The sequence below is a fragment of the Nerophis ophidion genome, linkage group LG28 (genome assembly GCF_033978795.1).
Source record: "Nerophis ophidion isolate RoL-2023_Sa linkage group LG28, RoL_Noph_v1.0, whole genome shotgun sequence".
Classification (NCBI taxonomy): domain Eukaryota; kingdom Metazoa; phylum Chordata; class Actinopteri; order Syngnathiformes; family Syngnathidae; genus Nerophis; species Nerophis ophidion.
Genome location: NC_084638.1, coordinates 14,196,773 through 14,211,268, shown reverse-complemented (window position 1 = coordinate 14,211,268; position 14,496 = coordinate 14,196,773). Strand labels below are relative to the sequence as shown.

Below are 14,496 nucleotides of genomic sequence, written 5' to 3'. Positions count from 1 at the left end.
ATGTTATTACTCCATTTACAAATGTATTATTGTATGAGTGTAGTGTGTGACGGGTCATCATCACCTTGCTTTGAAGCCTGCAGAAGTCTGTATATCTTCGAAAGATAATCCAGCTGTCGCCTTGACTTCCACTGACTAGAATCTTGTAAACCTAAGGCACAAAGGGCACACTAAATTCCTACATTCTATGCACTTTAGAGGCCTACTGAAAGCCACTACTAGCCACCACGCAGTCTGATAGTTTATATATCAATGATGAAATATTAACGTTGCAACACATGCCAATATGGCCTTTTTAGTTTACTAAATTACAATTTTAAATTTCCCGGGAGTTTCGTCCTGGAAACGTCGTGTAATGATGACGTGTACACAAGACGTCACAGGTTTTTAGGAAGTATGAGCGCTACGCACACACACAGCTAAAAGTTGTTTGCTTAAACGGCATAATTACAGAGTATTTTGGAGATCTGTGTTGCTGAATCTTTTGCAATTTGTTCAATTAATAATGGAGAAGTCAAAGTAGAAAGATGGAGTTAGGAAGCTTTAGCCTTTAGCCACACAAACACACGGTGATTCCTTGTTTAAAATTCCTGGGGGTGAAAATTTACCATGGATCAGAGCGCAGTCAAGCAAACATGAATCAAGACGGAATGTCAACCAGCAGGTTTCGGTGAGAAAATTGTGGTTAAAAATTCGCTTCTTACTGGAGAAAAGCTGAGCTTGTGTCGTCCATGCAGCTGCCGTCGACTCCCCTGAGACGTTCCGCGTCAAGACACCCTTCCGACTAGGGATGCACCGAAATGAAAATTTGTGGCCGAAGCCGAAGCCAAATAAAATTCAAACGCTTGGCCGAAGGCCGAATACCGAATAATGAATGCAGTTTTTCACAATTTTTTAAATATTGCATAAATAGCCTAGAATAAATATTTAGACATGTTTTTCAAATAAAGTAATTTTTTATTGAATATTGACATTTTTTTAATATTCCAGTAGTCTTTGCTTTTCAAAAAAAGCACAGTTTTTCATTTATATTAGGCCTTCAAACAAAACATGCATTCCAAAAAAAAATAAAGTGCATTAAAGTGGATGAACCCACAACAAATGAATTATTGTCCTTTTGGCAAAAGTCTGCTTAGCCACAGTAAATATGCTAATAATGTAATCCAGGGGTGCCCACACTTTTCAATTGACCAACTCGAGGGGATCTACCTCATTTATATATATCATTTATATTTATTTATTTATGAAAGAGACATTTTTGTAAACAAGTTAAATGTGTTTAATGATAATACAAGCATGTGTAACACATATGGATGTCTTTCTTTCACGAAGACAAGAATATAAGTTGGTGTATTACCTGATTCTGATGACTTGCATTGATTGGAATCAGACAGTAATGATGATAACGCCCACATTTTCAAATGGAGGAAAAAAAAGTTGTCCTTTCTGTACAATACCACATGAAAGTGGTTGGTTTTTGGCATTTAATTCATCCAGCATCCATTCACTTTACAAGAAAAACATTGGCGGCAAATTCCGTAGCTTGCTTGATTGACATTCACGGCACCCGAGGGTCTTGTGAGATGACGCTGGCTGCTGCCAGATCATTATTATGAAAAAATGACAGAGACGAAGGCGAGAAACACTTTTTATTTCAACAGACTCTCGCGCCGTACCTTCCGTCAAAACTCTAAAGGCCGACTACACATTTCCTATCTTCACAATAAACGCCCTGCTTCATGCTGCCTGCGCTAACAAAATAAGAGTCTCGGAAAACTGGCTTTCTGAGGGATCACTTGTGCATGCCAGTTTTCCGAGACTCTGTATTTAGTTAGCGCAGGCAGCATGAAGCAGGGCTTTTATTGTGAAGATAGGAAATGTGCAGTCGGCCTTTAGAGTTTTGACGGAAGGTACGGCGCGAGAGTCTGTTGAAATAAAAAGTGTTTCTCGCCTTCCTCTCGGTCATATTTTAATAATAATGATCTTGCAGCAGCCAGCGTCATCTCACAAGACCCTCCGGTACCGTGAATGTCATTTAAGTGACGTCTTGGGGAAGATTGATGATCACTAATTTTTAGGTCTATTTTTTTTAAAAGCCTGGCTGGAGATCAACTGACACACCCCCCGCGGTCGACTGGTAGCTCGCGATCAACGTAACGGGCACCCCTGATGTAAACAGAAGGCTTAAGTAAATCTCAATTAAGTGTGTGCTTGTAACCTCTTACACTTATACAGGTAGCCTACACAACAGGCTAATAATGTAAACAGAGGCCCCACTAAATCTCAATAAGTGTGTGCTTGTAACCTCATACACTTATACAGGTACACAACATATCCCAACGTCACCACGTTACTGCATGTTGGTCGATTGCGTCACCGCGTCAATAAATTGCGTCACACGCCACTATTCGGCCTTGTTTTTAACTCATTCCACCGAAGGCCGAGTGTGTCTTTTTTTGCCATATTCGGTTACCGATTAATCTGTGCATCCCTACTTCCGACTATCAGGTACTATTTAACTCACTAAAACACTAGCAACACAATAGAAAGATAAGGGATTTCCCAGAATTAACCTAGTAAATGTGTCTGAAAACATCGTAATCCGTCCATATCGCGTTTTTTTCTTCTTTCTAGTCCGTCGCTATCAATATCCTCAAACACAAATCTTTCATCCTCGCTCAAATTAATGGGGAAATTGTCGTTTTCTCGGTCCGAATAGCACTTTTTGTTGGAGGCTCCCATCATAAACAATGTGAATATGTGAGGAGGCATCAAACATGCGACGTCATCGTCTGCGACTTCCGGTCGAGCTTTTGTCTTAGCACCGAAAGTTGCGAACTTTGACGTGGATGTTCTCTACTAAATCCTTTCAGCAAAAATATGGCAATATCGCGAAATGATCAAGTATGACTCATAGAACGGACCTGCTATCCCCGTTTAAATAAGAAAATCTCATTTCAGTAGGCCTTTAGTGTGCACGGTTATATACACTTTTTAACACCACATGCAGCTTTCTGTTCAAATAAGACAAAGTGAAATAACATGCAGTCTGTTTGCTCTTGTATATTACCGTAAACTTCGACCTCTCTTCAAGGGTCTCATGGCCCTGCAGTGTTAAGGTGAAGGGCAGTGGCGATGAACCTCCCTTCACATTGCTATCATTGGCGTCATCAGGCGTTGGATCACCACAGGGTCCTTCCTCTCTCTGATAAGATGAGAGCTCACACTTGGCAGACGAGACGTCAAAATGAACGGAGGGAAAACTCTGACCTGAATCAACGTTGACGATCGTCCGTGGGAGTGCTGGCGGGAGTTCACAAGCCCGGACCGCTCTACTCATACTAACTATTCCTATTTGGATCACCAGAACCACAAGGCAGGTTGTGTGGAATATAGTGCATGTAAGCAGCAGTTAATGATTTGTCAACACTGTGTGCTTCTCAGGTGTTCCCGTCCAGGTGTCCAAAGTACAGCCCTGGGGGACACTTTTTATATAAATGATAAATGGGTTGTACTTGTATAGCACTTTTCTACCTTCAAGGTACTCAAAGCGCTTTGACACTACTTCTACATTTACCCATTCACACACACATTCACACACTGATGGAGGGAGCTGCCATGCAAGGCGCCAACCAGCACCCATCAGGAGCAAGGGTGAAGTGTCTTGCTCAGGACACAACGGACGTGACGAGGTTGGTACTAGGTGGGATTTGAACCAGGGACCCTCGGGTTGAAAATATTAGATATAACACTAACAACAATTTTTTTTGTAAACTATTACACAAAAGCTAAAATCATTCTTTTTTTTTTTAAATAATTTAGCACTGTAACTGTTAAAACTGTGTGGTGCAGATTTGTCAAAGTCATTTTCACTGGGGGCCACATCGCAGTTACGTTTGGCACCCAAATTTAAAAACTAAAATGTCAAAAAAATATGGTGAGTTTCGATAATTTCACCTCAGAATTTAGTGTATCCATTCCATCCATTCATTTTCTTCCACTTATTCCCTTTTGGGGTGGCGGGGGGAGCTGGCGCCTATCTCAGCTACAATCGGGTGGAAGGCGGGGTACACCCTGGACAAGTCGCCACCTCATCGCAGGGCTAACCCAGATAGACAGACAACATGTTAGGAACTCGCATGTCTGCTGTTGTGTGTCCCCGAGTATGCAGGAATCCAGGGTGAGTACAATGAAGGTAAGAATATTTAATACTCATAAGAAAATAACAAAAAGCAAACATAAAGCAGTCGTGCAGATAAACGTTCTCAACATAATATTATCATCTAGCACTGAGGAGTGCTCGAGTGAAACATAAATAGACACTAGTGTGATTGACAACAGGTGTGAACCGCTGCCAATCAACGAAAAGAGAAAAACAGTGCTCCGTGAATAAAACACGAAATACAACAAAATAAGAGCACTGAACAGGAAGTAAATACAAAAACACGAAAAACTAACAGAAATGAAGTGAAACATTGTCACACAACATTCACACACTAGGGCCAATTTAGTGTTGCCAATTTAGTGTAGTTTAGAATTTAGCGTAGTTTACTGTAAATGGAAAAACAGTACTGCTGTTTTTATGGTTTAAAAAAAGGCAGCTCAGTTGCCATTTTTTTACTGTAAAATTTACTTTTTTTTTTTTACTGTAAATAAAAAAAAGCAATATTACAGTTAAATTTTGGCACCTCAGCTGCCAGGTTGTTTTTCCATCCATCCATCCATTTTCTACCGCTTATTCCCTTTTGGGGTCGCGGGGGGCGCTGGCGCCTATCTCAGCTATAATCGGGCGGAAGGCGGGGTACACCCTGGACAAGTCGCCATCTCATCGGAGGGCTAAAACAGATAGACAGACAACATTCACACTCACATTCACACACTAGGGCCAATTTAGTGTTGCCAATTTAGTGTAGTTTACTGTAAATGGAAAAACAGTACTGCTGTTTTTATGGTTTAAAAAAAGGCAGCTCGGTTGCCATTTTTTTACTGTAAAATTTACTTTTTTGTTTACTGTAAATAAAAAAAAGCAATTTTACAGTTAAATTTTGGCACCTGAGCTGCCAGGTTGTTTTTATTTATTTATTTATTTTTTACCGCAAATCAACAACTGTGCATTTTTCGGCGTATTACTCTAAATGCCAAAACTGCACCACAGTTTATAACAGCACAAAAAAGTACCGTTTTTTTAGCAAGAGAAAACTGTTGTAAAAACAACAGTAAATTTCACAATTTTACCATGAAAACTATTGCTTCTTTTTACATTGCACAATTTGATGGATAACTTGCTTTGAAATAATTATCATTAGGATTTATTTCTATTTAAAAAATGGTTTGAATGTTTGATGATATTTTTTTTTTCAATATTTAAGTTAGCATAATTTGCAATTACATGAAGTATTTTTTTTCTCCCAAAAAAAGAAAGAAAGAATACGTTTAGAAAGACAAGTTACAGTAATTTATTGATACACATTTTTTCAAGGCTTTCGAGGTCCAAATAAAATGAATTGGCAGGCAACATCTGGCCCCCAAGACTTGAGTTTGACATTTGTGACCTAGTGGTACACCAAAGAATCACTTGATTAAAGTACAGTTGTTTATTTTCTTATATTAAAACACAGTGTTACCGTTCAAACTGTGTGTTTTGATTGATTGATTGATACTTTTATTAGTAGATTGCACAGTACAGTACATATTCCGTACAATTGACCACTAAATTGTAACACCCGAATAAGTTTTTCAACTTGTTTAAGTCGGGGTCCACGTTAATCAATTCATGGTAATGTAATGGTGTAATGTTACAGTGGCCAAAAATATTATATATACGTATTATGAATAGAGTGGAGGAGCTGTATTTTTTATCTGTTTGCATTGATAGTTCAGTTAAGAAACATCTATTAATAATTTAAAATTTTCGCACAACATAATTGTATAGAAAATTATTTTCATTCAGTCATTTTATAGTCCCTTCTTATGAGGTATATTTGGTTAATATTTATTTTTTCCAATGAGCCTGACCTAAGCCTAAAGTTTATGTGTTAAATAAATAATACTGTTTGTGATAAACACATGGTTTTAATATCATTTGACAAGGTTGTGAACTGTAAGTAGGTTAGATGTAATTCTTGAATACGATTAAAATCAAGAGTAAGAGAATTAATTCAGTGTTAATATTTGAGGACACACCCTGGACCCTCTTTAGTGGTTCGTACTAAAACAGTTTGACCGATTTTTGAGCGCTGTGTGTTATGTTGTATATTCTCAATGGAACATTTAAAGTTTTGGTGTTGTTTATTGGTGTCATATTGCAGTCTATGCGTATCTCTTATGTGTGACGGCCATCTACTGGTCACACTTATCATGACAAAATGTGCCAAATAAAATAGATTTGAGGTCGGTAAGCACAACCAGAATTATTCCGTACATTAGGCGTTAAAAGGCACACTGTCCATTTTTGAGAAAATGAAAGGATTTTAAGTGGGCCTAATAGTCTGAAAAATAAATGAAAATCGCCACATCATTGTAACTATTTTTTTTTTATATTATCATATTGTACACCAACAAACTGTGGGAAAATGTGGGTGACAAACCAATATTAAAAGGGTCATATTGTGATTTTTTTTGTACATCTTAAACAGTTCCTTGTGGTCTACATAACATGTACTGGTGGTTCTTTGGTCAAAATGTTGCAGAGATGATGTTTTACAGATCATCTTCATTTCGCTTTCTGACAGTTGCTTCAGGATGCACTGTTTTGTGGGCGGTCTCATTTACTGCGTCTTCACTCCGTCACTTTTTTTGTAGTTTTTAGCGTATCCATAGTGAGTCTACTGTCAGATATAAGTTTGAAATATATGCGCTGGATTGGCAGACCGGGGTGGTGGTTCCTCTCTTTAAGAAGGGGGAACGGACGGTGTCTTACAACTATTGTGGGATCACACTCCTCAGCCTTCCCAGTAAGGTTTATTCAGGTGTACTGGAGAGGAGGCTACGCCGGATAGTTGAACCTCGGATTCAGGAGGAACAGTGTGGTTTTCGTCCTGGGCGTGGAACTGTGGACCAGCTCTATACTCTCGGCGGGGTTCTTGAGGGTGCATGGGAGTTTGCCCAACCAGTCTACATGTGCTTTGTGGACTTGGAGAAGGCTTTCGACCGTGTCCCTCGGGAAGTCCTGTGGGGAGTGCTCAGAGAGTATGGGGTATCGGATTGTCTTATTGTGGGGGTCCGCTCCCTGTACGATCAGTGCCAGAGCTTTGCCGGCAGTAAGTCGGACACTTTTCCAGTGAGGGTTGGACTCCGCCAAGGCTGTCCTTTGTCACCGATTCTGTTCATAACTTTTATGGACAGAATTTCTAGGCACAGTCAAGGTGTTGAGGGGTTCCGGTTTGGTAGCCGCAGGATTAGGTCTCTGCTTTTTGCAGATGATGTGGTCCTGATGGCTTCATCCGACCGGAATCTTCAGCTCTCGCTGGATCGGTTCGCAGCCGAGTGTGAAGCGACCGGAATGAGAATCAACACCTCCAAGTCCGAGTCCATGGTTCTCGCCCGGAAAAGGGTGGAATGCCATCTCCAGGTTGGGGAGGAGACCCTGCCTCAAGTGGAGGAGTTCAAGTACCTAGGAGTCTTGTTCACGAGTGAGGGAAGAGTGGATCGTGAGATCGACAGGCGGATCGGTGCGGCGTCTTCAGTAATGCGGACGTTGTACCGATCCGTTGTGGTGAAGAGGGAGCTGAGCCGGAAGGCAAAGCTCTCAATTTACAGGTCGATCTACGTTCCCATCCTCACCTATGGTCATGAGCTTTGGGTCATGACTGAAAGGATAAGATCACGGGTACAAGCGGCCGAAATGAGTTTCCTCCGCCGTGTGGCGGGGCTCTCCCTTAGAGATAGGGTGAGAAGCTCTGTCATCCGGGAGGAACTCAAAGTAAAGCCGCTGCTCCTTCACATCGAGAGGAGCCAGATGAGGTGGTTCGGGGATCTGGTCAGGATGCCACCCGAACACCTCCCTAGGGAGGTGTTTAGGGCACGTCCAACCGGTAGGAGGCCACGGGGAAGACCCAGGACACGTTGGGAAGACTATGTCTCCCGGCTGGCCTGGGAACGCCTCGGGATCCCTAGGGAGAGGGAAGTCTGGGTTTCCCTGCTTAGGCTGTTGCCCCCGCGACCCGACCTCGGATAAGCGGAAGATGATGGATGGATGGATGGATATATACGCTACTTTGTATTAGAAATGGCAACAACGGATGATGCATGTGCATGTACAGGCCAGTCTGCACCACAACAAGAGGATAGAAAAATCAAGAGTAACAGGACTAATTCAGTGTTAATATTTAAGTAGAGACCCGGGACCCTCTGTGGTGGAAAAGTTGGGCCCCAAGTTCAAAACGTTTTGGACACCCTGTTTTAAACCAATTGGAAAAATGAACAAATACATTGAAATCCCCGCAAATGTGCTGTTTGAACTGCTGAGTTTCAACTTTTATTTTCACTTTCATTTAAATGACATCAACACAGTGTGGGCATACTGGAATTCCCCGCTGTTATGTAATCAGAACTTTGAAGTCGGGTAGGTCGTTTGTTTGTTACATACGGAACTAATAGTTTGCAACAATTTCAAAAGACAACTGATAAAATAATATATTTCCGAGGCATCTTCTACAAGCCTAGGTTAGTACTTATTTCTTCTAATGAGTCGGACCTAAGCCTAAGGTTTATGTGTTAAATATATAATACTATTTGAGATAAACACATGGTTTTTATATCATTTGACAAGGTTGTGAACTGTAAGTAGGTTAGATGAAATTCTTGTATACGATTAAAATCAAGAGTAAGAGGACTAAATCAGAGGAGGTGGAAAAGTTGGGCCCCACGGTCAAAAAAGGTTTGGAAACCCTGTTTTAAAACTCCTTGAAAAATAAAACACATACATTGAAATCCCCACAAATGTGCTGTGTGAGCTGCTGAGTTTCAACTTTTATTTTCACTTTCATTGACGTGACATCAACCTGAGGCAGCACGGTGGAAACAGGGGTTAGTGCATGTGCCTCACAGTACGACGGTTTCTGTGTGGAGTTTGCATGTTCTCCCCGGGACTGCGTGGGTTCCCTCTGGGTACTCCGGTTTCCTCCCACCTCCAAAGACATGCACCTGGGGGATAGGTTGTTTGGCAACACTAAATTGGCCCTAGTGTGTGAATGTGAGTGTGAATGTTGTCTGTCTATCTGTGTTGGCCATGCGATCAGGTGGTGACTTGTCCAGGGTGTACGCCGCCTTCTGCCCGAATGCAGCTGAAATAGCCTGCAGCACCCCACTGCAACCCCGAGAGGAAAAAGCGGTCTGGGCTTAAGTTTGGGCTTCCCTGCTTAGGCTGCTGCCCCCGCGACCCGACCTCGGATAAGCGGAAGAAGATGGATGGATGGATGGATGATTCTCTTCCATAAGCCTACATGACAGATGACGTGAGACGCAAAAGCAAAACTTAAAGGCCTACTGTAACCCACTACTACCGACCACGCAGTCTGATAGTTTATATGTCAATGATGAAATATTAACATTGCAACACATGCCAAACTAAATTTTAAATATCCTGGGAGTTTCGTCTTCGAAACGTGTAATGATGACGTGTACGCAAGACGTCACGGGTTTTTAAGAAGTATGAGCGCTGCGCACACACACAGCTAAAAGTAGTCTGCTTTAACGGCATAATTATACAGTTTTTTGGACATCCGTGTTGCTAAATCTTTTGCAATTTGTTCAATTAATATTGGAGGAGTCACAGTAGAAAGATGGAGTTGGGAAGCTTTAGCCTTTAGCCACACAAACACACGGTGATTCCATGTTTAAAATTCCTGGAGGTGAAACTTTCCTATGGATCAGAGCGCGGTCAAGAGAACATGGATTCTACCGAATGTCAACCAGCAGGTTTCGGTGAGAAAATTGTGGTTAAAAAGTCGGAGAAAAGCTGAGCTTGTGCTGTCCATAGCTGCTGTCGACTCCCCTGAGACACTGCGCGTCAAGACACCCGTGGAGACACCCTTCCGACTATCAGGTACTATTAAACTCACTAAAACACTAGCAACACAATAGAAATATAAGGGATTTCCCAGAATTAACCTAGTAAATGTGTCTAAAAACATCGGAATCCGTCCCAATGCAATCACGTTTTTTTTTTTTTTTTTTAGTCCGTCGCTATCAATATCCTCAAACACGAATCTTTCATTCTCGCTCAAATTAATGGGAAAATTGTCGTTTTCTCGGTCCGAATAGCATTTATTGTAGGAGGCTCCCATTAAAAACAATGTGAACATGTGAGGAGCCATCAAACATGTGACGTCATCGTTTGCGACTTCCGGTAGAGCTTTTGTCTTAGCACCAAAAGTTGCAAACTTTATCGTGGATGTTCTCTACTAAATCCTTTCAGCAAAAATATGGGAATATCGCGAAATGATCAAGTATGACACATAGAATGGACCTGCTATCCCCGTTTAAATAAGAAAATCTCATTTCAGTAGGCCTTTAAGGAAGTGTATACATAGCCTTAAGCCTACTACGCTACCGTATTTTAACATTGGTCATTATGGTGGCACTTAGTAGGGCTGTAATGACGTGTTTTTGTATCGAACCGTTTCGGTATGGGGGTTTCGGTTCGGCACGCAGGCGTACCGAACAAATTCGGAAGAAGAAGTCTTCACAAGCTGCTCTGCTTTCTGCCTCTGTCTCTGCCTTATTGTCCCGCCCACACAACCATCTGATTGGTTACATACAAAGCCAATCAGCAGTGCGTATTCAGAGCGATGTAACAGCCAATCAGCAGTGCGTATTCAGACTTCAGAACGATGTAGTCAATGCTTTAGCGTCGAGCAGATATTCGTCTAGCAGGGGTGGAGCGGACTATACCCATCCATCCATCCATCCATTTTCTACCGCTTATTCCCTTTCGGGTTCGCGGGGGGCGCTGGTGCCTATCTCAGCTACAATCGGGCGGAAGGCAGGGTATACCCTGGACAAGTCGCCACCTCATCACAGGGCCAACACAGATAGACAGACAACATTCAGACTCACATTTACACACTAGCGCCAATTTTTAGTGTTTCAATCAATCTATCCTTTGTCTTTGGAAGTGGGAGGAAGCCGGAGTACCCGGAGGGAACCCACCCATTCACGGGGAGAACATGCAAACTCCACACAGAAAGATCCCGAGCCTGGATTTGAACCTAGGACTGCAGGAACTTCGTATTGTGAGGCAGACGCACTAACCCCTCTCCCACCGTGAAGCCCGGATTATACCCACTTATACTAAACACTTCCCAGTCACAACTATTACAAACATCCCTATGAGCCCGTTGACCTTCTAGAAACTTAAACTGCAGCTCAGCTCGCTCACAGTATAGGCTTGAGATGAAGGCTAATTAGCTTTTAGCGTAACGTTAGCTCATCTTTCTGTGTGTGTGAGTGTGTGTGTGTGTCCGTGCGTGCATGCGTGTGCGTGAGCCATCAAACATGTGACGTCATCGTTTGCGACTTCCGGTAGAGCTTTTGTCTTAGCACCGAAAGTTGCGAACTTTATGGTGGATGTTCTCTACTAAATCCTTTCAGCAAAAATATGGCAATATCGGCAAAAGATGAAGTATGACACATAGAATGGACCTGCTATCCCTGTTTAAATAAGAACTTCTAATTTCACTAGGCCTTTCAAGTCAGTGTCTTGACTGTGTTGAATCCGACGACCGTGAAGGCAACCTCACCTAACACGGAAGCGTGACGTCACGAGCCATAACAAACCCGCCTGCCTCAACTGTCATCCCGTTGTCACCTCGGCCTGTGTCGGCGTTGTTCGGCCACGCATTATTCTCGAGGGGAAAAAAACCCACGCCGGGTTGTTTTGTTCAATTTGTACCGGCGATAACAATCGTTCGATCCCGACTGACCTCCCCGCGCTCCTCCGTTAGCTTGGCTTGCTATAACAATGAGCGCCGTCATGAAACTGGCAGCAAATTCTTCTGTTGCTTAAAAAAACAAAAAGGGACACTTCCGCTTTTCTTTTTTTTTTCTTTTTTTTGGTGGTAGCCGACTTGAAAAAAACAGAAGCGAAGAAGAAGAAGAAGAAGAAGAAGAGGCAGGCGGCAATGGAGCCACACGCGGCGACGGGCTGCGTGAATGTGGGCTGTCTGACCAGCGCCTTGCCCGTGATTCCTTACCAGAAGTTGACTGACTTGTACTACCTGAGCAAAGGGGGCTTCGGCACCGTGTTCAAGGCTCAACACTCAGACTGGAGGACCACCGTGGCCATCAAATGTCTGAAGTTGGATTCCCCTTTTGGTGAAAGGTACGTACAACATGTTCATGCTTGTGTTTTCTTCTCACACCGAATAATGACGTACCGTGTTTACTTGAATTGCCGCCTGGGCGCTAATTAATTCCAAACCCATTCTCACTCCTGCGCTTACCAAAGGCACGCGGTAAAAGCAAGCATGCGCTAATTATTTTAAAACCTCTTCTCACTCCGGCACTTACCAAAGGTGTGCAGTAAAAATTAGAGTGTGATGTAAGCTTGGACCTTAAATCGCTCTTAATCTTCTTCCCTTTATGCGATTTCAAATTACCGGTATTGAAATAAGCCTCCTCCATTTTGAAAATGACGACAGGGGAAGTGTCACTCGTGACGTCACGATTTTAACCAGGCGGTAGAACTAAGCATCCATCCATCTTCTTCCGCTTATCCGAAGTCGGGTCGCGGGGGCTGCAGCCTAAGCAGGGAATCCCAGACTTCCCTCTCCCCAGCCACTCCGTCTAGCTCCTCCCGGGGGATCCCGAGGCGTTCCCAGGCCAGCCGGGAGACATAGTCTTCCCAACGTGTCCTGGGTCTTCCCCGTGGCCTCCTACCGGTTGGACGTGCCCTAAACACCTCCCTCGGCAGGCGTTCGGGTGGCATCCTGACCAGATGGCCGAACCACCTCTTCTGGCTCCTCTCGATGTGGAGGAGCAGTGGCTTTACTTTGAGTTTCTCCCGGATGGCAGAGCTTCTCACCCTATCTCTAAGGGAGAGCCCCGCCACACGGCGGAGGGAACTCATTTCGGCCGCTTGTACCCATGATCTTATCCTTTCGGTCATGACCCAAAGCTCATTACCATATGTGAGGATGGGAACGTTGATCGACTGGTAAATTGAGAGCTTTGCCTTCCGGCTCAGCTCCTTCTTCACCACAACGGATCGGTACAACGTCCGCATTACTGAAGACGCCGCACCGATCCGCCTGTCGATCTCATGATCCACTCTTCCCCCACTCGTGAACAAGACACCTAGGTACTTGAACTCCTCCAGTGGAGGTGTTCAAAGAGAACTAAGCATGCGCTAATTATTTTGGGAAGCGAGTATGACCCGGCAGTAATTCAAGGCAGGCGCATATTATATGCCCTGCAGCAATTCAAGGAAATACGGTATGTAATCGTGATCACATCGGAACCACATTTAAGAAACATCCAGGCGATGTGATAAATCAGTGGCTCTCAAACTTTTTACACTAAGTAAGTGTAACGGTACACTAAAATTTCGGTTCGGTACGTACCTCGGTTCAGAGGTCACGGTTCGGTTCATTTTCGGTACAGTAAGAAATCAACAAAATATAAATTTTTGGGTTATTTATTTACCAAATTTGTAAACAATGGCTTTATCCTTTTAACATTGGGAACACTTTAATAATTCTGCCCCACGTTAATCCACATTAAACTGCCTCAAGTTGTTGCTTTGATTAAATAAAATGAAAAAAAACTTTCTTCTACATATAAAAAGTTTAACATACAACTGTTTCCTTTGGAACTGTTTAATGTCAACTCATCATGCTTAATGTATTACAGCATTTGGGAAGCCTGTAGTTGACTTTTATTATGTAAATGTTGTATTTTTATCAACATGTGATAGCAGGGACCCTGCTATTCAAAACTAGGCTGCTACATTACTAATGATTCATGTAACTATAGCTGAAAAATAGTACAATTGCAATAGGAGAGACTTTTCATCCCTAAACACAATGGAGTTCAATGAAATAACAGACAGACCGGGCTTTGCTGCCCCTAAAACACGCACACACACACACACAGAAAAATGAGCTAACGTTACGCTAAAAGCTAATTAGCCTTCATCTCAAGCCTACACTGAGCGAGCTGAGCTGCAGTTTAAGTTTCTAGAAGGTCAACGGGCTCATAGTGATGTTTGTAATAGTTGTGACTGGGAAGTGTTTAGTATAAGTGGGTATAGTCCGCTACACCCCTGCTAGACGAATATCTGCTCGACGCTAAACCATTGACTACATCGTTCTGAAGTCTGAATACGCACTGCTGATTGGCTTTGTATGTAACCAATCAGATGGTTGTGTGGGTAGGACAATGAGGCAGAGACAGAGGCAGAAAGCAGAGCAGCTTGTGAAGACTTCTGCTTCCGAACTTGTTCGGTACGCCTGCGTGCCGAACCGAAACCCCCATACCGAAACGGTTCGATACAAA

General features: G+C 42.9%; 2 protein-coding genes across 6 annotated transcripts in view; one reads left to right on the top strand and one right to left on the bottom strand.

The window, feature by feature from the left end:
* The window catches only part of LOC133544913 (sorting nexin-16-like), a 44,076-nt gene extending 39,635 nt beyond the window's left edge, over window positions 1-4,441 (bottom strand). The window contains exons 1-2 of the mRNA XM_061890156.1: window positions 3,071-4,441; window positions 65-151 (exon numbers count right to left, since the gene is read on the bottom strand). Coding sequence (XP_061746140.1) covers window positions 65-151; window positions 3,071-3,340 — 357 coding nt within the window. The 5' untranslated portion in view covers window positions 3,341-4,441. The remainder of the gene's footprint in view (window positions 1-64; window positions 152-3,070) is intronic.
* Window positions 4,442-11,754: 7,313 nt separating this feature from the next.
* LOC133544877 (receptor-interacting serine/threonine-protein kinase 2-like) overlaps window positions 11,755-14,496 on the top strand; it is a 90,077-nt gene continuing 87,335 nt past the window's right edge. For 2 of the 5 annotated variants that reach the window (XM_061890101.1, XM_061890100.1), the window contains exon 1: window positions 11,757-12,322. In XM_061890101.1, coding sequence (XP_061746085.1) covers window positions 12,123-12,322 — 200 coding nt within the window. In that variant the 5' untranslated portion in view covers window positions 11,757-12,122. Of the gene's footprint in view, window positions 12,323-14,496 lie in introns of all 5 variants that reach the window. The other 3 variants (XM_061890103.1, XM_061890104.1, XM_061890102.1) reach the window with 2 other exon arrangements.